The sequence below is a fragment of the Homalodisca vitripennis genome, chromosome 5 (assembly GCF_021130785.1).
Source record: "Homalodisca vitripennis isolate AUS2020 chromosome 5, UT_GWSS_2.1, whole genome shotgun sequence".
Classification (NCBI taxonomy): domain Eukaryota; kingdom Metazoa; phylum Arthropoda; class Insecta; order Hemiptera; family Cicadellidae; genus Homalodisca; species Homalodisca vitripennis.
In genome coordinates this window covers 90,666,444-90,689,275 of record NC_060211.1, presented here as the reverse complement: position 1 = coordinate 90,689,275, position 22,832 = coordinate 90,666,444, and the positions used below count along the sequence as shown (strand labels likewise).

At 34.5% G+C, this 22,832-nt stretch overlaps 2 protein-coding genes across 3 annotated transcripts in view; both read left to right on the top strand.

Moving 5' to 3' along the window:
* The window catches only part of LOC124362496, a 31,567-nt gene that overhangs the window by 4,423 nt on the left and 4,312 nt on the right, over window positions 1–22,832 (top strand). The window contains exons 1-5 of one of the 2 annotated variants that reach the window (XM_046817054.1): window positions 14,013–14,300; window positions 15,579–15,952; window positions 16,376–16,530; window positions 16,627–16,805; window positions 18,336–18,474. In XM_046817054.1, the coding sequence (XP_046673010.1) occupies window positions 14,299–14,300; window positions 15,579–15,952; window positions 16,376–16,530; window positions 16,627–16,805; window positions 18,336–18,474 (849 nt within the window). In that variant the 5' untranslated portion in view covers window positions 14,013–14,298. Of the gene's footprint in view, window positions 1–14,012; window positions 14,301–15,578; window positions 15,953–16,375; window positions 16,531–16,626; window positions 16,806–18,335; window positions 18,475–22,832 lie in introns of those variants that run through there. The other variant, XM_046817055.1, reaches the window with a different exon arrangement.
* On the top strand, window positions 9,481–10,420 carry LOC124363550 (nematocyst expressed protein 3-like). The gene is made up of 2 exons (XM_046818801.1): window positions 9,481–9,906; window positions 10,283–10,420. Exons 1-2 carry the CDS (start codon window positions 9,481–9,483, stop codon window positions 10,418–10,420), a joined length of 564 nt encoding a protein of 187 aa, XP_046674757.1.

Below are 22,832 nucleotides of genomic sequence, written 5' to 3'. Positions count from 1 at the left end.
ACACACGTTAGCAATGCTCACTTCAGACCAAGTGAAAGAGGGTGAATTGGGTGATTTAATACCCGATGATTTCAATACATCTATAGGACAAGCAGTGCTTACACTATCACTATTTCTATTTACAATATCCTTAATATTTACAAAGAAGTCATTAAAATCACCAGCTGTAATAGGTATATCATGGTTTAGACCTTTTTTGTTTAAGCGGCCAGTAACAGAGTTAATAACCCGCCCATGCGGCTTTACAGTGATTATTGGATTCCATTATATACTTATTCATTTGCCATTCTTTTTGCATTGTCTATTTGCTCTTTGTAATATTTCTTCAAATTTCTGTGGATACACACTAGGCTAGGATTAGACTTACTTCTTTCGTAGCATATATCTAGGAGTAGCCTAACTTTAGCAGGGTAAGGAGTATACCGATTTTTGCTTACCGTGTTACGGCTTTCATTGCTATTCTGTTTGATAGTTTTTGTTTTTAAAGGACAACATTCATTGAAAATTGTCAGTTAAAATTTGCATAAAAGACTGGAAAGCTTCGTCAACTTTACTTGCCAGTAAAAAATACATTTAACCAGTTAATCTGACTTAACCTACATTTAAGCCTATTAATACAATTTTCATTCAATAGTCTGTAAGTTATAGTTCTCGGTGTGCAGTCTGCCACTGATGGGAACACTTTACTTTTCTTAGTTAGGCCAAGGAAGCTCATCTTCAGAAGAAGTCCACTGTGGTCGGAGAGATGAGGGGGTGTTGTTTCACAGATAAAAGTTGTAGGCTGCAGGTTGGAAATAAAGTTATCCAAACAGGAAGAGTTACGGGTTGGTTGAGAGTTCAGACAAAAACAGTCATAAAACTTTAGCATGTTTAAAAAATTTTTAACTTGACTGTCATTGTTTCTTGGATCTAGGTTCATGTCAGTAGCGATTAAAATTTTAAAGTTTTCTATATTTTACCATGTTGTCAAGAGTGTCAAAGAGTTTGGACATCTTTGCGGTGAAAATTTCTACAGAGGAATCCAGAGTACGGTAGACAGACACAACTAATAAGTTAATTGGAGTGAAAGCGATCACAGCTGCCTCAAACTGCTTCAGTTCGCACAAAAGAGTCAATGTTCACAACCTCACAACAACTTTGAAGATAGTCTCTCACAAATATAGCCACACCCCCATAGGACACATTTCTACAGTAGCTTGCAGCCAATATGTAGCCTATGGTGAGTATGTGTGCAGCTCATCATGAGTACACCAATGTTCATTAATGCACAGTACATCGCACTTGACATCATTCAGAAAAACTTCCAGAGTATTTACTTTATTTTTTATTGATTGAATATTAAGATGTGCAACTATCAATTCAGAGTTTTCTTCGACAGAGTTGCACATGCCAGGCCCAAGCCTACACTGAGTCCCACTTTTATCTATACTCAAGTCTAACAATTTAGAGTGTTCTTTGACGGAGTTACACAAACTAGACATAGGCGCCTACTCTGAGTCCCACTTGTTTTTGAACTTAGGTGTAAGCTCTTCGGTTCCACATATTGGTCCTGTTCCAAAAAAGAAGAGTCCCTTCTAGTAGAAGAGTTTGTACGGTAATATCGAAATCGATTTAAGAAGGCTCCCGAAGGCCAGAAGTCAGGTGAAAAAGATTTTTTTCCATTAAAGATATAGGTACACCTACCTTGTACGAACTGTAACCAAGTCGCTTATTTTTTAACTTGGTTATTACATAATTACCTTCCGCTTTCTTTTTAAGGTATTGTTTCAGAGAGTCACTATCTACATTTTCTCCTACTCTTGATACGAACAGGTATCTAAGTTTGTCCACTATCTTCAGTGTTTCATCACTATTAGCTCGTCCAATTATAAAACCAGAATTATTTTTATTGAAACGTCTGTTGTGTTTACGCTTTCTGTTCTCAACCTCAATAAATTCATCTTTGTTTGGCTGAGGTTCGCCACCGTTAGCCATTTCAGTTTCTGAGGCACATGGAGAAATCGTTTCCAAGTCCTGCACACAGAAGAAGCAAGATTATGATGAAGGGACTTTTTTTCCCTCCGACTCCATTTTTTTCCCGGTCTCTCGGTATATTCTCCAGCTTTTTGAACTACTGTGTTTGACTTTGAAATTGAACTGTCACTTGATTGACTATCGACTGCTGGAATAATCGAGACTTCCGAAGTCAAAACTGTATAATTATTGCCGTCGGATTTACTGAATGATTGAGCGTTCGTGGAATTATTAGCACCATTTAACTGAGAATTTCTTACAATAGGGTTTTGTTTAAGTTTGTCAGCATACGAAATCCTGTTTTTCTTGAGATATTAAAGACGTATCCACCAATAAAAACCCACCTCATTCAGCTTCGCGATCAGGTTTACATTCTCTTTCTGAAGGTGAGTTAATTGTTTTTCTCATTTCTGACTGGTTTTTTAGAAAGTTCAAAAATTTGATCTGTCAGAATATTAATATGCAAACTACATTGTCTACAATCATCCCTGTCATTAATCTCTACAGAGTTATTATGATGTTATATAACATAACTTCATTGTTGCTTGTACTGGTCAAGTTTAAAAGTTATAATTAATACTTACAGATATAACAATATTAGCAAGTGATTTATAGATTAGATACAACTCTTAATAATGTTATTTATTTAAGTGTTAAAATTTGTTATCGTTTTTAAAATTATTAAAACAAATAACTTGGAGATTCAATAGCAACACAATTATTACTTAATTATCCATTAAAATAATGTATTTTGACGGCTTAAAAGAGCACGGGTTTAATATGTTATTTTCTCATATTTTGAAAAAAGTAAAATTCTGCATCGGGAACAAAATTGGAATCGGTCTCAAGAGATATTTCTTTGATGTGCCCGATACATTCTGTAAGAGGCAATGAAGGGTTTGTCGAGACTAAGTCTGTTTTCCACAGAAAATAGAACGGTAATGATTTTGTTTAAGTACACTGAGACACAATAAATTGCTACTGGTAATAACTTTGAGTTTCTCTTTTTAGCACCAGTAGATTTTTGTTGTGTACCCCCATAAATTTTTTACTGTAGAAAAATAGCTGTGTCAAATGAAGTATTTTATTAGAAAAATATTAATGAAATTTAAACATTAAAATCTATTTCAGTAAGTTTTTTTAGCTTGTGTACTCGTATCTTGGAAGTACAGACCTAATGGACGGACGTGTCGCAGCTGCTCGTGTAGGCGGATTAAGTTATTGAAGTTTCGTTTTAATAAATTATAGTAAATATCTAACTTATTCGGAATCAGATCAAATTAGTTTGTAACTAATCGGAGAAATGTGAAAAGTTGGGAAACCTTGATCTATAAGATTGTATAATTAAATATTACTGTATATGCCAAATAAGTTTTATAAGTTGTATAAACATCATTTATTTAAATTTCAATGAGTTTACATACCCCCTTGATACAAAACTTTCTGATGGCGCCTGTGCTCAGTACATCTCATACATAATCGTCAAGTTTCCTATTTATTTCATAATAATTACATATTTATTAATTATGTGAGTCATTAGACTGCTGTACTCCTAGGCCTTGTGATTGCAATTGAGTATTCTTTGAGGGGAGAGCAAATTTCTATTGTATTGTATTCGAGAATGATTAAGCAAACACGCTCAAGCACACATCCTGTTCTTTTAACGGGCAAAGTGTTTCCCCCTAAGAATTAAATGGGTACCCGTCCTGTTTTTCATGGAGTTAGGACTGGTGTATGGGGTATTAACTTATTGCCACAGATGTGTGTAACGTGACGCGCGATGACCTCCCAGCACTGTCAGCTGACTGAACGTTACCGACCCGTCACTACAATCAGCTTTTATAATAACTCCAGCTATAACTTTTTTTAATTAGTCTACATTTATTTGTGAAGTTTGAGGATATCTCCTTTTTAACTTGATTCGTATTAAAAAAACAAAAGTTACAAACGTTTTCTAAACTTTTTATTTTAAAATTGTTTTTAAATATATTTTTATTACATGTTAACTATATATTTTGTAAACATAATAATTATGTTATAAGAATACTGCAGCAATTTTAAGATGAAATATTAATAAATAAAGAAGAATAAAAGTAACTACATTTACCATTAACACAGTTCATAACAATGACATAATTGTGACCCTGGAAAAGTAAACTTTTTAATGTAATGTAATGTTTTGATTGGATAGCGCAATCTCATGATTTACTATTCCAATAGTCCAAAGTACACAGAAATACTAGTGCAGGTTATACAGATTAAACACTAAAAAAATTAAAACGTAGAAAACACTTAAGAATTCTATGTACATATATTTTCAAACATTGTTGCAAGTGTAGCAAGCAGTTGAGACATACACATTAATTTTTTTTTTGAAAAATCATTTAATTACTTGTTTGATTTGATTTATGTTGCATATATTTGTGTTTTGATTTGTTAAGACAAGATGAATTAATCGTGTAAAGTCAGTGAGTTAGTTTAAATTGTGAACATTCCTAAGTTTGATATATTCCATTAATTTTTTTTAATGTTAAGTACTTGTTTGTTTGTTTATCTTTCTCTCATTATGGTACACAACGGTCTTGAACATGATCATAATAATTACATTTCCTCATTTAGGTAGAACTAACATATCGGTATTTAATCATCATTACAAATCACTCAATGGATTCATTTCTAATAAAAAATTTAGATACTTTGAAAATGACTAGGTCAAGAAAAACTAAAATAAAACAATTATTTTACCAGATCATGGACTCAAGTGTCATTTTGTAAGTAAAATTACCAGAAAAAGAAATGACCCTATTCAACTAAGTAATAGTTATGAATTACTATCCTCTAACAAAGAAAATTCGATGGGTGATGATACTGTCATTAACAATCCAATAAAAGATTGAAAGCCACCCCCATATTTTTGCCAGGAGTGAAAAATGTTTCACCGAAGATTAAAGTCCTAAACTCATGTGAAGTAAAAGTGAATACCCGTACAAGTGTCCTAATTGAGACAGAATTAAAATTTTCCCATAATCTCCCAATGCTAACCGGAAATAGACAAAGGACTCAGAAAACTGAATGTTAGTTTCCGTACTAGCTTTGAAATCAACCAGGATCATTCTGGACAAAACAGTCCAATTAATGTTAACCATAACCAGTCCTCTCAAAATAGTTTAGTCACCTTCACTCAAGCTGTACAGAATAATCACAGAAATGACAGTTTTCCATCAAGGTAACAAGAATATAACAGAAATAAATAAATCTGAAGGTTTGTCTAACATAATTTAAAAAATCTTTTGAACGATTTGAAAATATTTTATCTAAACAAGCAGAACAGATTAGCAAGTTATTTAATTTATTGATTACTATTGTTTCTCATGTAAAATGAATATTCTTCCCAAAATCGCTTTATGGAATGCTAACAGGTTGGCTCGGCAAATTCATCACCCAACATAACGTAGACTCCATTTCATGGACAGAAGTTATTTTTAAATTCCTAACTACACATTATAATATACTAATCATCCTGATAACACGGCCAATGGGGATATTGCCATATTAGTCAAATACGGAATTAAACATGAACTATCCAGCTTTATAGAGAATCGCCTTTAAGCTTCCAGCATTGCTATTGAATATTGGTTAGGCCCTATTATATTTTCAGCAATTTATTACCCCCCTCCCCTCCCAAGACATGTTATAACCAAACAACGATTTTAACAGTTTTTCACTAAAACGGAAAATAAATTTAAAGCATGAGGTGATTACAACGCGAAACACCAAGAAAGGAGTTCATGATTGATCACTCTTAGAGGACAACAACTATTAAATGTTCTGAATGATCATCTTTCTATACGTGAACCTACATAATGGGTGACTGATATGCGAAAAATTCCACATTTCCTAGATATTTTTTGTTAAAAAGGTTATTAAAAACTACATAGATATAAAATCCTACCTTATTTTGATCATTCACCGATTATACTAACTTTAAGCACAGAAGTGTTTTTATAAAAAAGTCAAGTGAAATTTTACGTAAGAAATTTACTAACTGGGTTCGATTTCATGATTGAATGAAAATTTGAATTTGAACATTCCGTTGAAAAGTGTCCAGGATTTAGAAAATTCTACCGACTACTTTATTGATTATTTGCAATGTTCTGCCAAAGAGGATACACCCTTCTTCACCGTTCTTCAAAAGTTGGCAAGATAGGGTTGTATTAACCACATGCACAAAAAGCACTGAAAAAATAAGATTAAGATGAATATGGCAAAACAGTACAAATCCAAATGATAAGGCAAACTTCAATAGGGGAGCTAAACATCTGAAGATTTCATTAATTTTTAAAACCAGTGGTTTGAAGAGTATACCCATTCTCTCTCATCTACTGAAGCCACAGACTATATGTTATGGAAAATAACTAAAAAAATTAAGCAGCCTACGATATCAGTCTCCCCTATTTTAAAAACTGGTGAGAACTAGGGGAAAAGTAACTGGGGCATTAAATAAAATATAAAAAATCTGAGGCATTTACTGAATATTTCACCAATGTTTTCAAACCAAATGGCATGTTTTTAAACAGCGAAGTGAAAATACACAAGTATTTAGATTTTCCACTTCAACTCGATTTTCTGTCATGAAAATTCAAACCACTGAAGTTCACTAAGTTATAATCCACAATCTCATGTCTTCTGGCTATCTCTATTACTAGAAAAATACTGAAAGATTTCTAAGAAAAGCGAAGTTATATTATATTCTTAACATCCTTATTTAACGCCATACTGAGACTGGAACATACCCGTTCAATTTAAGAGCCAGCTAATTGTCACACCAAAACCAGGGACGCCTCTTACCCAGGTGATTTCATACAGACCAATAAGCCTCTTACCAGTGTCTTAATTGAGACAGAATTAAAATTGTTCCATAATCTCTTGATGCTAACCGGAACTAGACAAAGGACTCAGAGAACTGAATGTCAGTTTCCATACTAGCTTTGAAATCAACCAGGATCATTCTAGACAAAACAATCCAATTAATGTTAACCATAACCAGTCCTCTCAAATTAGTTTAGTCACCTTCACTCAAGCTGTACAAGATTCAAATCTGGAGATACTTCAACGGTATCATTAAAAATTGTTAAGACAAATTGCAAAAGTGCCTTGGTATGTATCCAATAAAACGTTACATCAAGCTTGGAATACCCCAGGTCAGAGATGAAATTATAAAATCCAATCGTAATTATCTTTCAAGATTAGAAGCTCACCCAAACCACCTTGCAGTAAATCTACTTGATAATTAATTTAACCCGTCATCAGTCGCACTGGCTTGTGTAACGCCGTCAGTCGCACTCGGTCTTTTTTGACCGAAATTTTTAAAAATGTGAAAATTAAAGACAAGCAAGTAATTTTTCAAGTAAAAACTTTTAATTTATTACATTTTTATATGGTTGTTAATTATTATAAATATCATATTAGCTGTATAATACAGGTTTTGAAGTCAAATATAAATTTCTACTTGTTCAAAATTGAAAAAATACATTACTCTGTAAATAAGACAAAACATTATTATAAAATTAAAAAATTCTACTATATGGAGAAATTTATGGAAATAATATTCTAATTCTAGCTACTTTATTAGTAAATTAAAAAACAACAATATTTTATAAAAGAAATAGTAGGTATCATCAAAAGCTTGTTCTGAAAGCGGGATTAGTCACTGTCACTTTCTTGTCCCGGTCCAGCACACTGCGCACAACAATGGATTGGTGTGTTCTCTACAAATAAAGTCTCCACATTTTACACATCGTGTTTTGGTTCTTCGGCTTTTTTTTGTGCCACACATGTAGCAACGGCCAACTCCGTCCACTCCCTGTCCCTGCCGCTGCACAGCTTGTGCTGGAAGAGCATCACCTCGATTTCAAATAATTCTCTTATCTTGGGTTTTGATATTCTGTGGCATTGAAAATATCTGAACTCTTACCCTCATTTGTTCTGCACAGAGACTCCAAGCTAGATTTTGTAGAAACATTCTTCTACTGACGTTGTCGTTGGTAACAGCCTTATAAACAATGTAGGCATTTATGCCACTTATGTTTAAAATTGAGAAAAAAACTGTAAGTGGCCATCGTCTGCTGATTCGGGAGACTGAATACGTGTTTTTCATCTCGTCTACTACGTCTACACCCCCTTTGGTCAAGTTATAGAATGTCAAAATTTCAGGTTTTTGAGCTTCGCCACTGTCCGGATCAATGGCGTCAGATGCATGCATTGTGGACAGTAACGTGACGATCTTTTTCTTACTTGGTACGTAAGACACAACAGTGCAGTTTGGTCTGAAAGCAAATATACTACTTCGTACTGGTCGATCTTGTAAAGTAATTGAACAGTAATGGAAGTTGGGGTTTTATCTTTACGAATTGTTCCAACTACTGTCAAAAGATGGATATCTCTAAGACGGTCAGCCATTGGCACAGACATAAACCAATTATCCATGGTTATGTTTCTACCAGTTCCAGCAACTGGCTGAATCATCCTCTCGACTACATCCATTACTTTATTACTTTGTCTATATGGGACCAGGCGGCTGTACTGCTGGGTTAAATCTCTAATTTGACTGTATAAAATGTTCTGGCACAGCATAATGCAAATATTTTTATGCCATATTTGGCGGGTTTTTTTGGCATATACTGCTTGAAGTAACATCCACCTCTAAATGAATCCAACATTTCATCAAGAGTTAAATACTCACTTGGTGTGTAAGCATTTTGACATCTTTTGACGAATGGATCGAACAATGGCCTTATTTTAGCTAGGTTATCGACCGCCAATCTTTCTTCTCGATCGTCGGTATTGTCAAAACGCAATGCATTGAGCAAAAATGCAAAACGCCTTTGGTTCATTACGCTACGAAATATGTCAATGCCAGTGCCATCAGTACTCCATAAATCACTTATATTTTGATGTGATGACTTCATAACACCAGCATAAATGAGCAAACCTAACAAAGATTTAAGTTCGGTAAGAGTTGTAGGTAAGGCGTCACGTTCACGCTCATAGTTTTTCTTGGGCTGTCTGAATCCATTTATTAGTATTTAATACTATTTTTTCAAGTTCTTGATCTGGTAAGAATAAAGCAAAGGCATCTGAAGGTGACCTAATGTTGCGAGCGTCTCCTTTGGGTCCTGGAAGCCTTACAACTACATTATGTAGTCGAGCTCGACCTTGAGGTGCTCTTCTTATTTCAGATAAATCTTTATCCCATATAGTAAATTGAATCCTTACCTAGATATTTCTTTCCGTCAGCTGTGTATTCTGGAGCTGCTATTCTTCGGCCTCGATAAGCTGGCACACCCCTTGCTGTAGGCCCCCCTCTCCACCTTTGATTAGCTGACGCTCCTCGTAGTTGACCTATTGCTGATCTTCTTCCCCTCCCTGCTGCTCCTTCAGCAGAGAGACCCGCTGATCCTACCGGAGATGGACCGGGGTGCTCGTTCCACAGATGGACCCGCTGCTACTTCCGCAGAGAGACCCGCTGCTCCTGCCGGAGATGGACCGGGTGCTCCTTCCACAGATGGACCCGCTGCTACTTCCGCAGAGAGACCCGCTGCTCCTACTGGGATTGGACCGGGTGCTCGTTCCGCAGATGGACCCGCTGCTCCTTCCGCAGAGAGACTCGCTGCTCCTACCGGAGATGGACCGGGTGCTCCTTTCCCAGATGGACCCGCTGCTCCTTCCGCAGATGAACCCGCTGGTCTTCTAAATACACCAAATCCTCTTCCAGGTATACCTGAGACTGCTCCTCGAAGTAGTCCTATTGCTTTTCCACGTGGTGAAGTGGGGATGATGGCAGTATCTGGCGTGTTTGTCTCAGAAAAAGAACTGACTGATTCCTCCGAATCGGTATCATGTTCACTTTCATGTACAACGTCAACTTCCTCGTCATCATTTCTTATAATCACATCATCCTGGACATCTTGAAATAGTTTGTCTCCGGACTATAGACAAATTTTGCTGAAGTTCAACATTTCTTTGTCTTTCTTCCCGCTCAAACACTAAGTAGGAGAGCTGCGATTCTTTCTTCTTCGTTTAGCTCCATTGTGGATAGGTAACTTAGTAAAATTTATAAAAGAAATAACAATTTAATATAAAACAAACCACACACCGTTAGTCGCACTCAGTCAAAAGGACCGAACAATGTCAAGATTCACAGTCACACCGTTAGTCGCACTCAGTCAAAAGGACCGAACAATGTCAAGATTCACTGTCACACCGTTAGTCGCACTCGGTCAAAACGACAGACGCACTGTTTGCCCACTCTCAAGGTCGCTCCGACTCAACTGCTTTGCTGCCACCCCCACCCCCTGCATTGTGTATATCCCCACCAACAAAGTCATGGCGGGAGAAACCGATCTGACTACAACTCATTGTTTAGTGAATGAAAATCGAGGGCGTCGGTCAAAATGACCGACATGCGACTGATGACGGGTTTAAAGATGTGTACAGACTCCACCGATTTGCTATCCTGGAACTACCTTTTAGGTTCTTGAATTAATTAGTTATTTTTATCAATGGTTATCATCTAACTCGATTTTAATTGTTAATGTTGTATCTGTATATAATATTCACTTATCGTTCTTCTCAAATTTAATAGACTGTAAATAAATAAAATTTATATATTTATTTACAAACAATGTTAATCAGCTGGTGTACTCATCCAACTTGTGTGACATGGCCTGCTTGATATTTTCGTTATGCCATTACTTTTAGGTGTATTAACTTGGTAATTTCTCTCAAATCAACTATTGAGAGTGGTTCTATACCTATATTTTGGTTTGAGTTTTACGCTTATCGGTAAAGAAAGATCACTACGTGCTCGAAAAATACGCAATGCCGATCTAAACGCCCACGGCGTTTCTTGGTCTGAGTGTCTATTAAATAGGTCCATAGCTATAAAGGAGGGGTTTAAACGATAATTCGCGTATCGAATTGGTAGAGGTACGTTTAGCCAGGTGCGATATCCGCTGTGCAATTATGGCGAGGACTGCTCCACATAGTTTTGCATTGTCTCATATTGCTTTGAGCGTGTCTCCAAAGCTGTAAGTTACTGTCGCGGGAACTGTCCTCAGGACCAGTCTAATCGCAGTGGCTAAGTGTTTATTACATTTTTTAAGGTTGTTTGTGTTTTTTCGCTTTGAATTGTGGCAAGTGCTGATGATATGCAGTTAAAGGTAGATGAAGACTACATCCAGGATGAAGAGGATGGAAAATATTTATACATACTGGAAATATCAAACTAAGGTATTTTTAGTCTAAAGAAATTCCAGTAATATAATAATATTCGTTATTATCAGCTCACGCATTGTTTTTAATTAACAGTTGGAAAACCCCTCCTTTTAGGTCAGGTATGTCCTAAAAGGTTTAGGTCCTTTTTTTTCATTCAATGTTCTACATGAGGAACAGATAACATGCCCAATATGTGATAATCGTCAATCTCTTTATATAACAAGTATATAAAAAGTAGTTTTTTTTTACGAACTCATTTTAACTGTTATCCGTACGCACCACTTTTATATCGAAGATTTTCTCTTTGTAAATCACTCAGTTCAGTTGCGCGAAGCAAAATATATAATCACGATAACGGCACCAGTCGCTACAGAGAAAACGTACCTTTAATTACCGAATTATGGATAATAATAGCAAAAACACAAGCTTTGTTAGTAGAATGATGTGAGTGGTGGAGGATGATAGTGCGGTTACGAAACTATTCTTAAATGTACATATTGCACAAGATTACCGAAAATGAATTCCTGAGGCTGTGATGTCTAAAGATTAAAATTGATTTCAATACGTTAACATATATTTAAAAATGGTAATTTAAATAAGGTATAATGTAGAAACAAAAATGAATAAATTACGATTTGAATGCACACAGAATAATATTTGTTTTGAATAACTAATGTACGAGACATCATTGCAAGCCTTGTTGTTTGTGTGTATTATTTTATTAATAATGTAAAAGATCTCAATTCATAATTTTAATACTAGTTTTATCGCAAGAAACTAATATTGTATACTAATTAAAAGGTCAAACAATGTATATGATGCTAAGTGTATTAAGTAATAGTTTATTTCTCGTACTGTGACCTTTTAAAATTGGTTGCAACCTTTTAAAAGGCTGCATCTTATTTGAAATATTTGTATATACCTTTTAAATTTTGAGTAACAGTGGTGAACGAATTAAGGAGATTTGCCATCCTTGTAATAAATAAGGATGTAACTCCAATGGAGTTTATACGAGTTAATATGTTTAAAGATCTGGAGTTGGGAGGCACTGCAAATAAAATGCTTATCTCTTGGAATATTTGAAACAGTAGATTGTTTTGCAAAATTCATATCCTCAGTTATGAATGTTATAGGTAAAATCTGCTGCTTTATGGCAAAAACCTTGTTTTTTCAAATGCTCTTCTTTTTCGGTCCCTATATTACACGGTTGAATCTTCAGTTTTAATAGATTGCATCTTTGGAAATTGCCACTTTTGGTTGTTTAAAACGCAGGTTCAGTTTATAAAACTACCTTTCATAATTTCTTTTTAGACAAAATTGCTTGTATTTTCATTACCCATATAAACTGCAAATGTTTTGCAGGTTTAATATTCCCTCTTACTCGGTACAAATAAAGAAACTACACATTAGTTTATTAACAAGCTGGTATCGCTTATCATTAGTCTTTTGTCATGCGGCTTTCATGCGTCAAGAACTATCCAGTGAATTTGTTCCTCTGGTGTTTTCCACATGGGTTGTAAATTCTGATGTGTAACTTATTTTATTTGAAATGGCAAATTTCGTTAATTTTTCGTTTTCATCTAAAATTCGAATAAATTAGCCTTTACTACCAAAATCAAAAGTTACTATCCTTTGTCAAGGTGATTCCTTCTTGTTAACATCGGTATAAGGATTGAGTACCTTATACTGTTCTATGACTTCATCGTTGCAACATACCTCAATTATAATAGTTTTCTATAAGATTCATTTCTTCCAGTAGTGAAAATCCTAACTCTTTTTCTTATCTCTTTAAAGCCTCAGCTGGCTTGTTTAATGCAATGTGGCTGCTATTCCTGTATGATATGACTCTTGTAAACCTGGTCTGAAGATGTATTAACCAAAGCAGCTGGGAGAACAGGTAACATTAAGTCAGTTGAGATTAATACTTGCATTTGTCCAGTATTGCATCAAATGGTAATAAGGTATCTTAAGCCAAGCACAGTAAAAAATATTGTTGGTTGCAACTTAACTATTTGACTTCATACCATTGTAACAATTCTATAGTTTTAAGAATTGTGCAATTTTAAGTCTTTTTGACCGTATATTTTATCTAGATCTATAATACTTGATTTTGAACAATTGGGAGTGTTTACAAACCAAAGTCAACAAAACTATGACTAATTTTTAGTTATCTCAATCCTATATAAATTTGTAATTGGCTCTACATGTAATTTGCCGGAAAATAGCGTCTCTTTTTTCCAATCAGCTAGAGAGAGTACTACTATACAATGCGAGAGTGCATTGAAATCACATCTTTGCAATGATTTTTAACATTATCTCTCATCAATTATTATTTCTTTTGTACTCTATGCTTTGCACTATATTTGAGTGTCGAGTTCCAGATAACTTTAAATTTGTAGTAGATACAAGCTACCATCTAAACACAATAATGTTATTGTGACTGAGTGAACTTTGCCTGGTAAAGAATGTGTATGTTCGGTGTGCGTAGACGGTACATGGAGTAAATAAACATACATATATAACACAATTTTAATATAAAATAACACTGGTGATATTTTAAGACAGGAATATTTTACGCCGCAAAATAATTATAATGAAGGAAGAGTAGTACTTTATCTTTCTTCAATTTTTTTTTTTTTTTTTTTTTTTTTTTTTTTTTTTTTTTTTTTTTTTTTTTTTTATCATAAAACTATGTGACAAAGTGGCAACAGCGCAGCGCGGTACGGTACTTGGTAGTGAACAACCGAGTTTTTTTGTTTACAAATCTTAACCTCAATTTAAATGTCATTCTTTTATCGTCAGCTTAGTTTACCTATCAATTTATTTAGAAAATACCGCATTAGTAAAGATAATTGTTACTGACAAATTTGGTGATACTAACGAATTTTACATCACAGTTTCCAAGATAAAAGAATTATTGATATGTAAAATAACATCTAGGGCTCGAGCCTAAGCCCTACTGTGTATAGTCACTTTTAAAGGAATATATCTCTTCCCAAAAGAAATATTATGTAAGTAATCAATATAAACTTAAATTTTATAGTGTTATTAAAATAAAGAAAACTCTTAATTAGTACAGTATTAATATTAATAAACTGAAATCAGAGGAATTTGTAAAAATCGAGGCCTAGATTAAAGATTTAGGCTCAGTCAACTTCTTAAATCTTGCCCTCTTCATCCTGATAACCAAAACTATACAATCTTAAGTGGTATTGATTAATAACAATGTTTTGTAATATTGAAAATGGAATTCTCATTTTGATGTACTGTAACACACTGCTTCAAGTTATCAGTGTTTTACAGTATAGTATCTGAGTCTGTCAGCTTATAGACTATGAGCACCTTATCTTAAGCCGTGTTTGCACTGGACCCAATGACATTTTGCGTTTGCTTCAGAGGAGTTTTTGTTCAGAACAAGAGTTGGTTAAAATCCAAGAGGTTGCAACCCTTGTAATTGACAAAAGAAACACTTTTGATATTGAAAACATTTTCTTGCTATTCACCTAGTCCATTAGAACCACGTGGCTGTTTCCCAGTACTTTCAGTTTTAGTATTATAAAAGAAAAATCTGAGCTGGTAATTTTTATAATTATTTTTGTTTTTATATATTTTTTGCACTGTTAATTAACATGTTTCAGCTAGCCATTTCATATTTGATGTTATAGGTGATTTGGAAAAAAATATAAGAAAACACCTTGGTCAGCTATTTGCTAACATTTGGAGGGAAACTCTTGTTAACTTTACCATGCTATTTGTGTGGCTTCATGAGTACTAGTTGTCTTAGTTCTGTTTAATGAAACCAGCGCTGAGTTAAGCTTCAGGGGCTTATCTATGTGGGTTTTCCCGCACATGTTCTTGTCAAGTATTATGCTAAGATGTTTAAGTTCATCAGCTGCTTGGATATTGGGCAGTTTGGTTATAAGCGCCTTTTTGTGCCTAGAGTAATTTGTTTTGTTTTTCTCATTGAGGACAAGGTTGTTTTTCATTGTATACTCTTGAGCCATATTGAAAGCTATGTATGTGTTAATTTCCAGTTGTTCTGTATTTCTATTTACTGCAAGCAGAACTGTGTCATTTGCGTACATGATTATTTGAAAATATTCTCTTGTGTTTTGGAAAGTCATTTATAAATAAATAAACACAAATGGTCCAAGGATCAGCCTTGTGGAACTCCTCTTCTCACGTATTGATCATTTGTTGAAGTCTTCTAAATACTTAGGCTCTACACTATCAATGCTAACTACTAACTTATAGTATTCAGTAAATTATCAACCAAAATGTTTCTGTAGGTCTCAAAATATTCTGCAAGATTATGCTGAAGAGGTCAGTAAATTGAGGAGCCTTGGCAGGGAAATGGAATTGACAGAAGACCAAATAAACCAGGTGATTGAGGATTCATTCCATTTCCTGGAGACTGAAGAGCATCCGGCTCGGCCTGAATGCCCTGCACCACACTCGGCTCGCCGAGTCTGGTTGACATCTCTGATACTATGTGTACTACTGGTGGTCTCGGCCAGCATGCTCCAGAGATCCTCATTGTTTGGCTACAGGAAAACAATTAACAATTATATAGAACGGAACGTCCAGGAGATGATTTACCCGAGCATGAAGTTGTTTCGGAAGATAATGCTGCCAGTTGTCAACCACTTTCCATCAGTTACAGGTATTTAAGTCAGTATAAATATTTTATTACTGTTGAGATTTGGTTTTAAAGTTTAAAAAATCAGAAAAATAATTTTAAAATATACCTTTGACCTTTATTTTCTATACCAATTTTTAAATAATCTATTATCTAGATAAGTCCACTTATTCAGTTTCTGTTCTTATAATCAAACTGTCACAAAATTCCAATATTTATCTGTTATCAAAATTAAATTTAAGAGCTTACGATAAAACATTAATAATATTCTGTTCGTGATGTCAAAGATTTGCACAAAGTAATATATCAGTCAGATGTAATTGTATTTTTTTTTTTTTTTTAAATTAAACTTTAATAATAAATTTCATTGAATGTTTATATACAGTTCTCAGTAAATAGGAAATGCCCTCATGGAATACAGAACTGGTAATAAACGTGTACTTGCAGCATGGTACGATGAGACTTGCTTGGTTGGCAACCCTTACTTCCAAGTGTCTGACATGGAATGTTGGCCCTGCGAGGGAGTGCGCAGTGTTCTCAACCTAACCGGCAGCACACTCAATCATGACAGCTGCCATTCTGGCCTTCCTTTCGTTTACAGGGTAACCGTATTTTTAATATTATTTGAATGTAAATGGTTTTACTAGATAAGCTAACAGTGACAGTATTAACTTGTAACAATATCAGTAAACTTTCAGGATGAAGCTGTAAACGAAGTGAACTATGGCAGACTGCGGACTACTTACTTAGAGAACAGAGCCATGTTCGACCGAGATGCCCTAAGAGTGATATCACCAGGCCCTTGGCAGACCATCGCTGACGTTCTGGAAAACGAGCAGTTCGAGCCAACATATTATGCGGATTCTCATATTGTCTGGTAACTTACATATGTATCACAGTACTTACATTTTGTTATTTAACTGTTTCCTAAGGTGTCTGTCTAAAAATATACAAAAATACATATTAACCCTTCCCACACGGCAAACGGATTTATCCGTTAGGCCTAATTTTGACCGAAACGCGGTAAACGGATATATCCTTCAAAGTCTATTTTGTGTTATTTAATAAATTGTAGTTGCTGTGGAATCCGCTAGAGTTCAAGGGAGTGTTGAATACTTGTTCCGAAAAGCTGATTTTACTGTTTGAACCTCATTGGCACGTCGCAGTGGTGGGAGGGCATGGCTTTGTCCCTCGTGGCATGATTTAGCCTCAGTCTGCGGTGAACCATTACGCGGTAAACGGATATATCCCGGCACGGCATATTTTAGTGTTTAACGCTGTTTTGCCATATTTCCTTATTTACTGTTCGTGTTCCTGTTGTATTTAGCATTATATTACCTTTTTATTTTGTTGTTATTACTTTATTTGTTGTGTCGTTATAGGCCTATATTTTTTGTACAATTTTTATATATTTAAATTTTTGTAAAATTTGAAAATTTGTTAAAAAATATAGAGGTCTGATTATTTTGTGATACTGTATTATTTTTTATTCCTAATAGCCACCACTAACTAAAAAAAATAGAATTGGTAAAATGTAAAAAAAATTTAAAGTTAATTACGCGTTATGAGTCAAAATTGAAAGATAAATTCCGCATGTAAAGGGTTAACTGTTGAGATCTAGACTTTTTGTTTCTGTGTACATATAACATACACTCATAGGTAAAAAAAATCAGATAACAGTTATTGCCAGTTTCATGTAGTTTTAACTGAAAAATCAATCTCCATTTTCATATGGCAACTATATTGTTTGTTTTGCTTCATTTAGTATAAAATATGTACAGTTTGACATTCATTGTTCTAATAGGTATATTGTATTTCTATTTTGAAATGTTGGAAGCATTTATGTCTCTTGCAATGAAAAAATTCTATTATATGTAAGTTGTACCTCTAAAATTTATATAGTCCTGAAATTTTATTTCAATGATAAATATACTAAGCCTCTTTAAGTGTTAGAGCAACGTTTAAAGTAAAAATGGTACTTCTCGTAACTTGTATACATAAATTACACATTATGGGCAAATTTATGCAAGATTGAGGCTGCTACAGTATTACCTGTTTATTTTGGATTTGGCCGTACCTTTATTAACTTTTAGGGGACTATTTTTTCCCCACTAGGTTGACTCACTAGGTCCAATTAATTTCAAGTGAATATGCCTATATTTTTTATTACTTACATACATGTCACTACATACTATTGGTCATGTTCTAATTACCTACTTAAGTTCATGGCTTAGGAAACATGTCATTTGAAAATAAAGATGTATATTGTACTGTATGTACAACGTATTTAATTCAGTAAAATACCCACATTTAAACTTATGAAAGTATGTAGTACTAATTACATTGGTAAACTGTGTAGAATTGGATTAGTCAGTGTGCTCTCCCTCTAACAAATTTTTTTGTGCAGGAGACTTAATCGGCTAGAACCAACAAGAGCTGTGCGCCGTTTGTTTGGTTCTCCCCAACAGGTGCCTCCTTACACCACTGGTTCTACTCCTGAGAAATACGTGATACTAGACGAGGCAAAAGCTGCTCCTTATCCTCTGGTAATGTTTTAAACCAATACATTTAACAAAGGGTGTTCTATTATTCTATGTTCTAAAACCTCAATTAAATAAAATTTATTCTTTAAATAGCTTTTAAATATTTTCAGGATAACTCTGATATTTATGTGCAAAACGTTTTAAAAATTTTATTTCGTCTGGAAAAGTCAAGTAAAAAAATAATACTGAAATAGATTAGACAATAATTATTTATTGGCTAGTTCTAATTGACAGTGTACTTATGACTGTAATTTATATTATATTGGTCTGAATTATATTAATTTGGTTTTGAATATGTTCCACTGCAAAATCTATCTCATTCTATGGAAAGGCCAATATATCATATTCACTTGTATTATTCACATTTCCATCTATGGTGTGAAACTTTATATATATATATATATATATATATATATATATACTAGCTGTTACCCACGGCTTCGCACGCAAATCTTAAGAACCGAAGTCCTTATATTACTTAGTAAAAGCAATTATGCGCGATTGGCTGCGGGTAACAGCTAGTTCGTCAATAAATTCGTAGTATTTTATAATGAAAACTCTTGATTTTCAATAAAATACCAATTACAACCAAATACCCAGATACCCACGGCTTTGCACACGATTTCCTACAGAAAAATTGGGACATAGGAGACATATTTCTTTTGAACGTTGTTATTACTCTTCTGAGATAAATGATAGTCACTGAAAGATACTCCAAGCTCATGATCTATTTAAGATTTGAATTTTAAAACAGTCTCAATATACACCTGTGAAATAACTGGAATTTTTCTCCAATATTCTATGATTTTTGTATACAACTGAACTATGTTAGACCATCGTGGACAGGAGTCAAAAAGTTGGAATTCATTAGCGCATGTAATAAATGATGGCGCTCAATGTAATTTTGAAACGAAAATAGGCATGTTTTAGGTACATATTATTACAGTCTAATGATTATGAGCTTCAGATGTTAGGCAAAATTGCGTATGGTTTTTATTTTAGGCTTTGCGCGTGTATCACTTCTGGATCAAATTAGTTTATCTCCGATGCCATGATTGAGCTTGCTTTGTTGTCTTCTGTCAAAAAAAAACAACTAAGGTTGGTTTTATAACATTCTTTATATTTGTAACCAACGTAAGATAGTAATTTTGATATCTGCATTGCTCTTCTGATCAAGCACGAGCATGGTTTATATTAATGATTAATAAATATTGCAGTTAAAGGTGAATTTTTACATCAAATTTGAATTGTATTATCTGGATAGTAAAGTCTATGTTTAACAGTGATTGCAGAAACAGTTGAAACAATTCAAACTGTAAGTGTAAAGAAATTTAAAATAGTAATTAAATTATATAAACATATATTTCTTTTGTCGAATTATATATGTTTACAAAGAACAGCTGATTAAATTTGAAAAGGCTCGTTCACTTAATAACATACGTTTGCTGCAATGCATTTCTTACGGGTATTTCTGTAACTTTTAGAGACCAGTGGGGCGGAATCCTGAATCGGGAAGGGGATAAAAAGTATCCTATGTCCTTCTCCCAGTTCTTAGCTACCTGTCTACCAATTTTCAGCCAAATCGGTTCAGCCGTTCTTGAGTTATAAATAGTGTAACTAACACGACTTTCTTTTATATATATAGATATATAATGAGTTTGTACAGACCACCTATACATCATTTTAAAGGTCCTTGTATACAGAGTATTTGGGTGGAAATTGGAAATTTGTAAAAATGATCTCTCTTTATTTCAAAATGTTGACTAAAAACTGTATAAATTTGTATTTTATATTTTTCTGTAATGACCAAGCTAACTATTATGTAGAAATACATGAATTTAAATCATAAAACCAGATTTTAACAATGCCATATGCAGCCAATTTTGAAATATCTTCACCACCTCCAAATATTTCAATTTTGGGACAAAAGCAAACTTCCAAGACTAAAAATAGCAGGTTATATTATTTTATATACTGTATAAAAGGTCTTATAAAAACAGACAAGTTTGTACAATAGTTGTCAAAAACGGGTTACTAAGTTGGATTAAAATGTTTATATTTTGTTCATATTATTTTTTTTTTTTTTTGTAAACAATTAATTTATGTCAGTTAACTCCGGAAGGAGTATATCATCTCATCTTAAAACTGATTATACGAGGGGTATCCAAAAAGTAAGTTTCCCTGTTCTGTAAAAAGACGCGTACGTAACACAGCGTGCAGCTGTGGGCGGGGATATGTAGTGTGGTTCGGTTGGCAACAGGTGTGCCGGTCACTGGCCCATTGTCACGCTTCTCAGTCAGTTGCTGCCCAAACATCATGGAGACTCCACTGCGTTCTGCCGCCAGTTGCGAAGTCCGTAGTGTTATTCGTTTCTTGACCGCCAAAAACGAAACTGCCGTTGAAATTCATCGTCAGTTGTGTCAAGTGTATGGTGAACATGTTATGTCCGTTCAGATGGTCCGTCATTGGCGTGCAATGTTTTTGGAAGGAAGAGAAAATGTTCATGACGATGAGCGTAGTGGCCGACCGGCCAATTCTCGGCAACCTGACGTCATTAATGCTGTACGAGCAGTTATTGACAATGATAAGCGAGTGACTCTCGATGAAATTATGGATAAACTGCCGTCAAGTGTTGAAGTTAGCCGGTCATCTGTGCACAATATCATGACAGAAGATCTTCAGCTTGCAAAAGTGTGTGCAAGATGGGTGCCTCGCTTATTGAGCAATGCCCATAAACAACAACGAATGGCTGCTGCCCAGTCTTTCTTGCGATTGTTTGACGATGAAGATGAAAACCTTTTCAGTAGAATAGTCACTGGTGATGAAACATGGATTCACCACTCAACTCCAGAGACCAAACGCCAGAGTATGGTGTGGCAAAAAAAAAGGAGAGGCAGCTCCTCAAAAAGCCAAAGTTTTTGAGTCGGCAGGAAAGGTAATGGCTACAGTTTTTTGGGACTGCCGTGGAGTGTTATTGATTGACTATCTTCCTCGTGGCGAAACCATAAATGCAGAAAGGTATTGTGAAGTTCTCACCAGACTTCGGCGGGCAATACAGAATAAACGGCGCGGACTTTTGTCGCGCACGGTTCTGCTTATTCAAGATAACGCCCGACCACACGCTGCTCGTGCAACAATGGAACTTTTGAGGAAATTTAAGTGGGATGTTTTTGGTCATCCTCCATACTCACCAGATCTTTCTCCTAGCGATTTTCATCTGTTTCCGGAGCTGAAAAGACACCTTGGCGGTCGGCGATTTGCCAACAGCGATGACCTTCAAAATGAGGTGGATACTTGGCTTAAAAATTTGGCGGGTGAATTTTGTGATGCTGGAATAAAAAAACTACTTCCTAGATACCAAGAGTGCTTAGAAAGGGATGGTAACTATGTAGAAAAATAAGGTATGATGTAAAAAGTTGAATAAATGTGTTTCAGTTATTTCTTGAGTCTTTTTAACTTTTTTATAATTAATGGAAACTTACTTTTTGGATACCCCTCGTATATGTTCAAAATGCAATGATCTATTCTTGCCTGAAAGGAATTACTGCTCGCAAAACTTATCCTGACCGTCATTTATAGTCATTGGCCTTGTCCTAATAGCCAGTATCTTTGAATCTATCCCATAAATAATAATACACGCAAGTAAGGTCTTATGATCTTGCTGGAAAATCCTCTGGACCACTTCCTCCAGTCCATCTCCTGGGATAATGTTGGTCAAGAGAACATTTACAGAGTATGATGAGGGCATCATCTTGTAGAATTCACATGTTCTGTATGATTATTTAAGATAGAGCTTCACAAATAAAATTTTGTTAGACAATTAACAAAAATCCATTGTACATAATTCCATTTAGATTTCTGTAAAAAAGTAAGGTCTGATGATTTTATTACCATGTATTCCGCACCAAGTATTTAATCCCCGGTACCTTTGATTATTTACTTGACGACTTCCAGTGTAGACTTGATTATGCAGTGTAGACTTCCAACAGCAGTAGGTGTTTAGTTTTCAGTTTTACTAAACCCTTTTTAGAACACCATTAATAAAACAAAAAAATAGAAGTCAAACCATTAAATGAGATAACCTATTTATTTATTTATTTACATACGGTATACACCATTTCACATTTGTTATAGGTATTGTGAAAATACAAGAGGCTTGATATAAACAACTTACATAAATAGTTTACATGCATACATGCTAAAGCAAACAGAAGCAAAAAAATAAGCAAAACAAGTGCCAAATAACATCAACATCGTGAATAAAAAGAAAAATTACAACAGCAATATAGTTCATAAACAAGTGCAACATGAAGGTGGAACCGTAAAAAAGACTTAATTAAAGTACCGGTAGCGTATAAAAT

Bases quoted from the DNA above. Each gene is read 5' to 3' on its own strand.
- LOC124363550 (XM_046818801.1), top strand. From the start codon at position 9,481: ATGGACCGGGGTGCTCGTTCCACAGATGGACCCGCTGCTACTTCCGCA. The intron at 9,907-10,282 runs GTATCATGTTCA...TCACACCGTTAG, and splicing joins TGACTGATTCCTCCGAATCG to TCGCACTCGGTCAAAACGAC.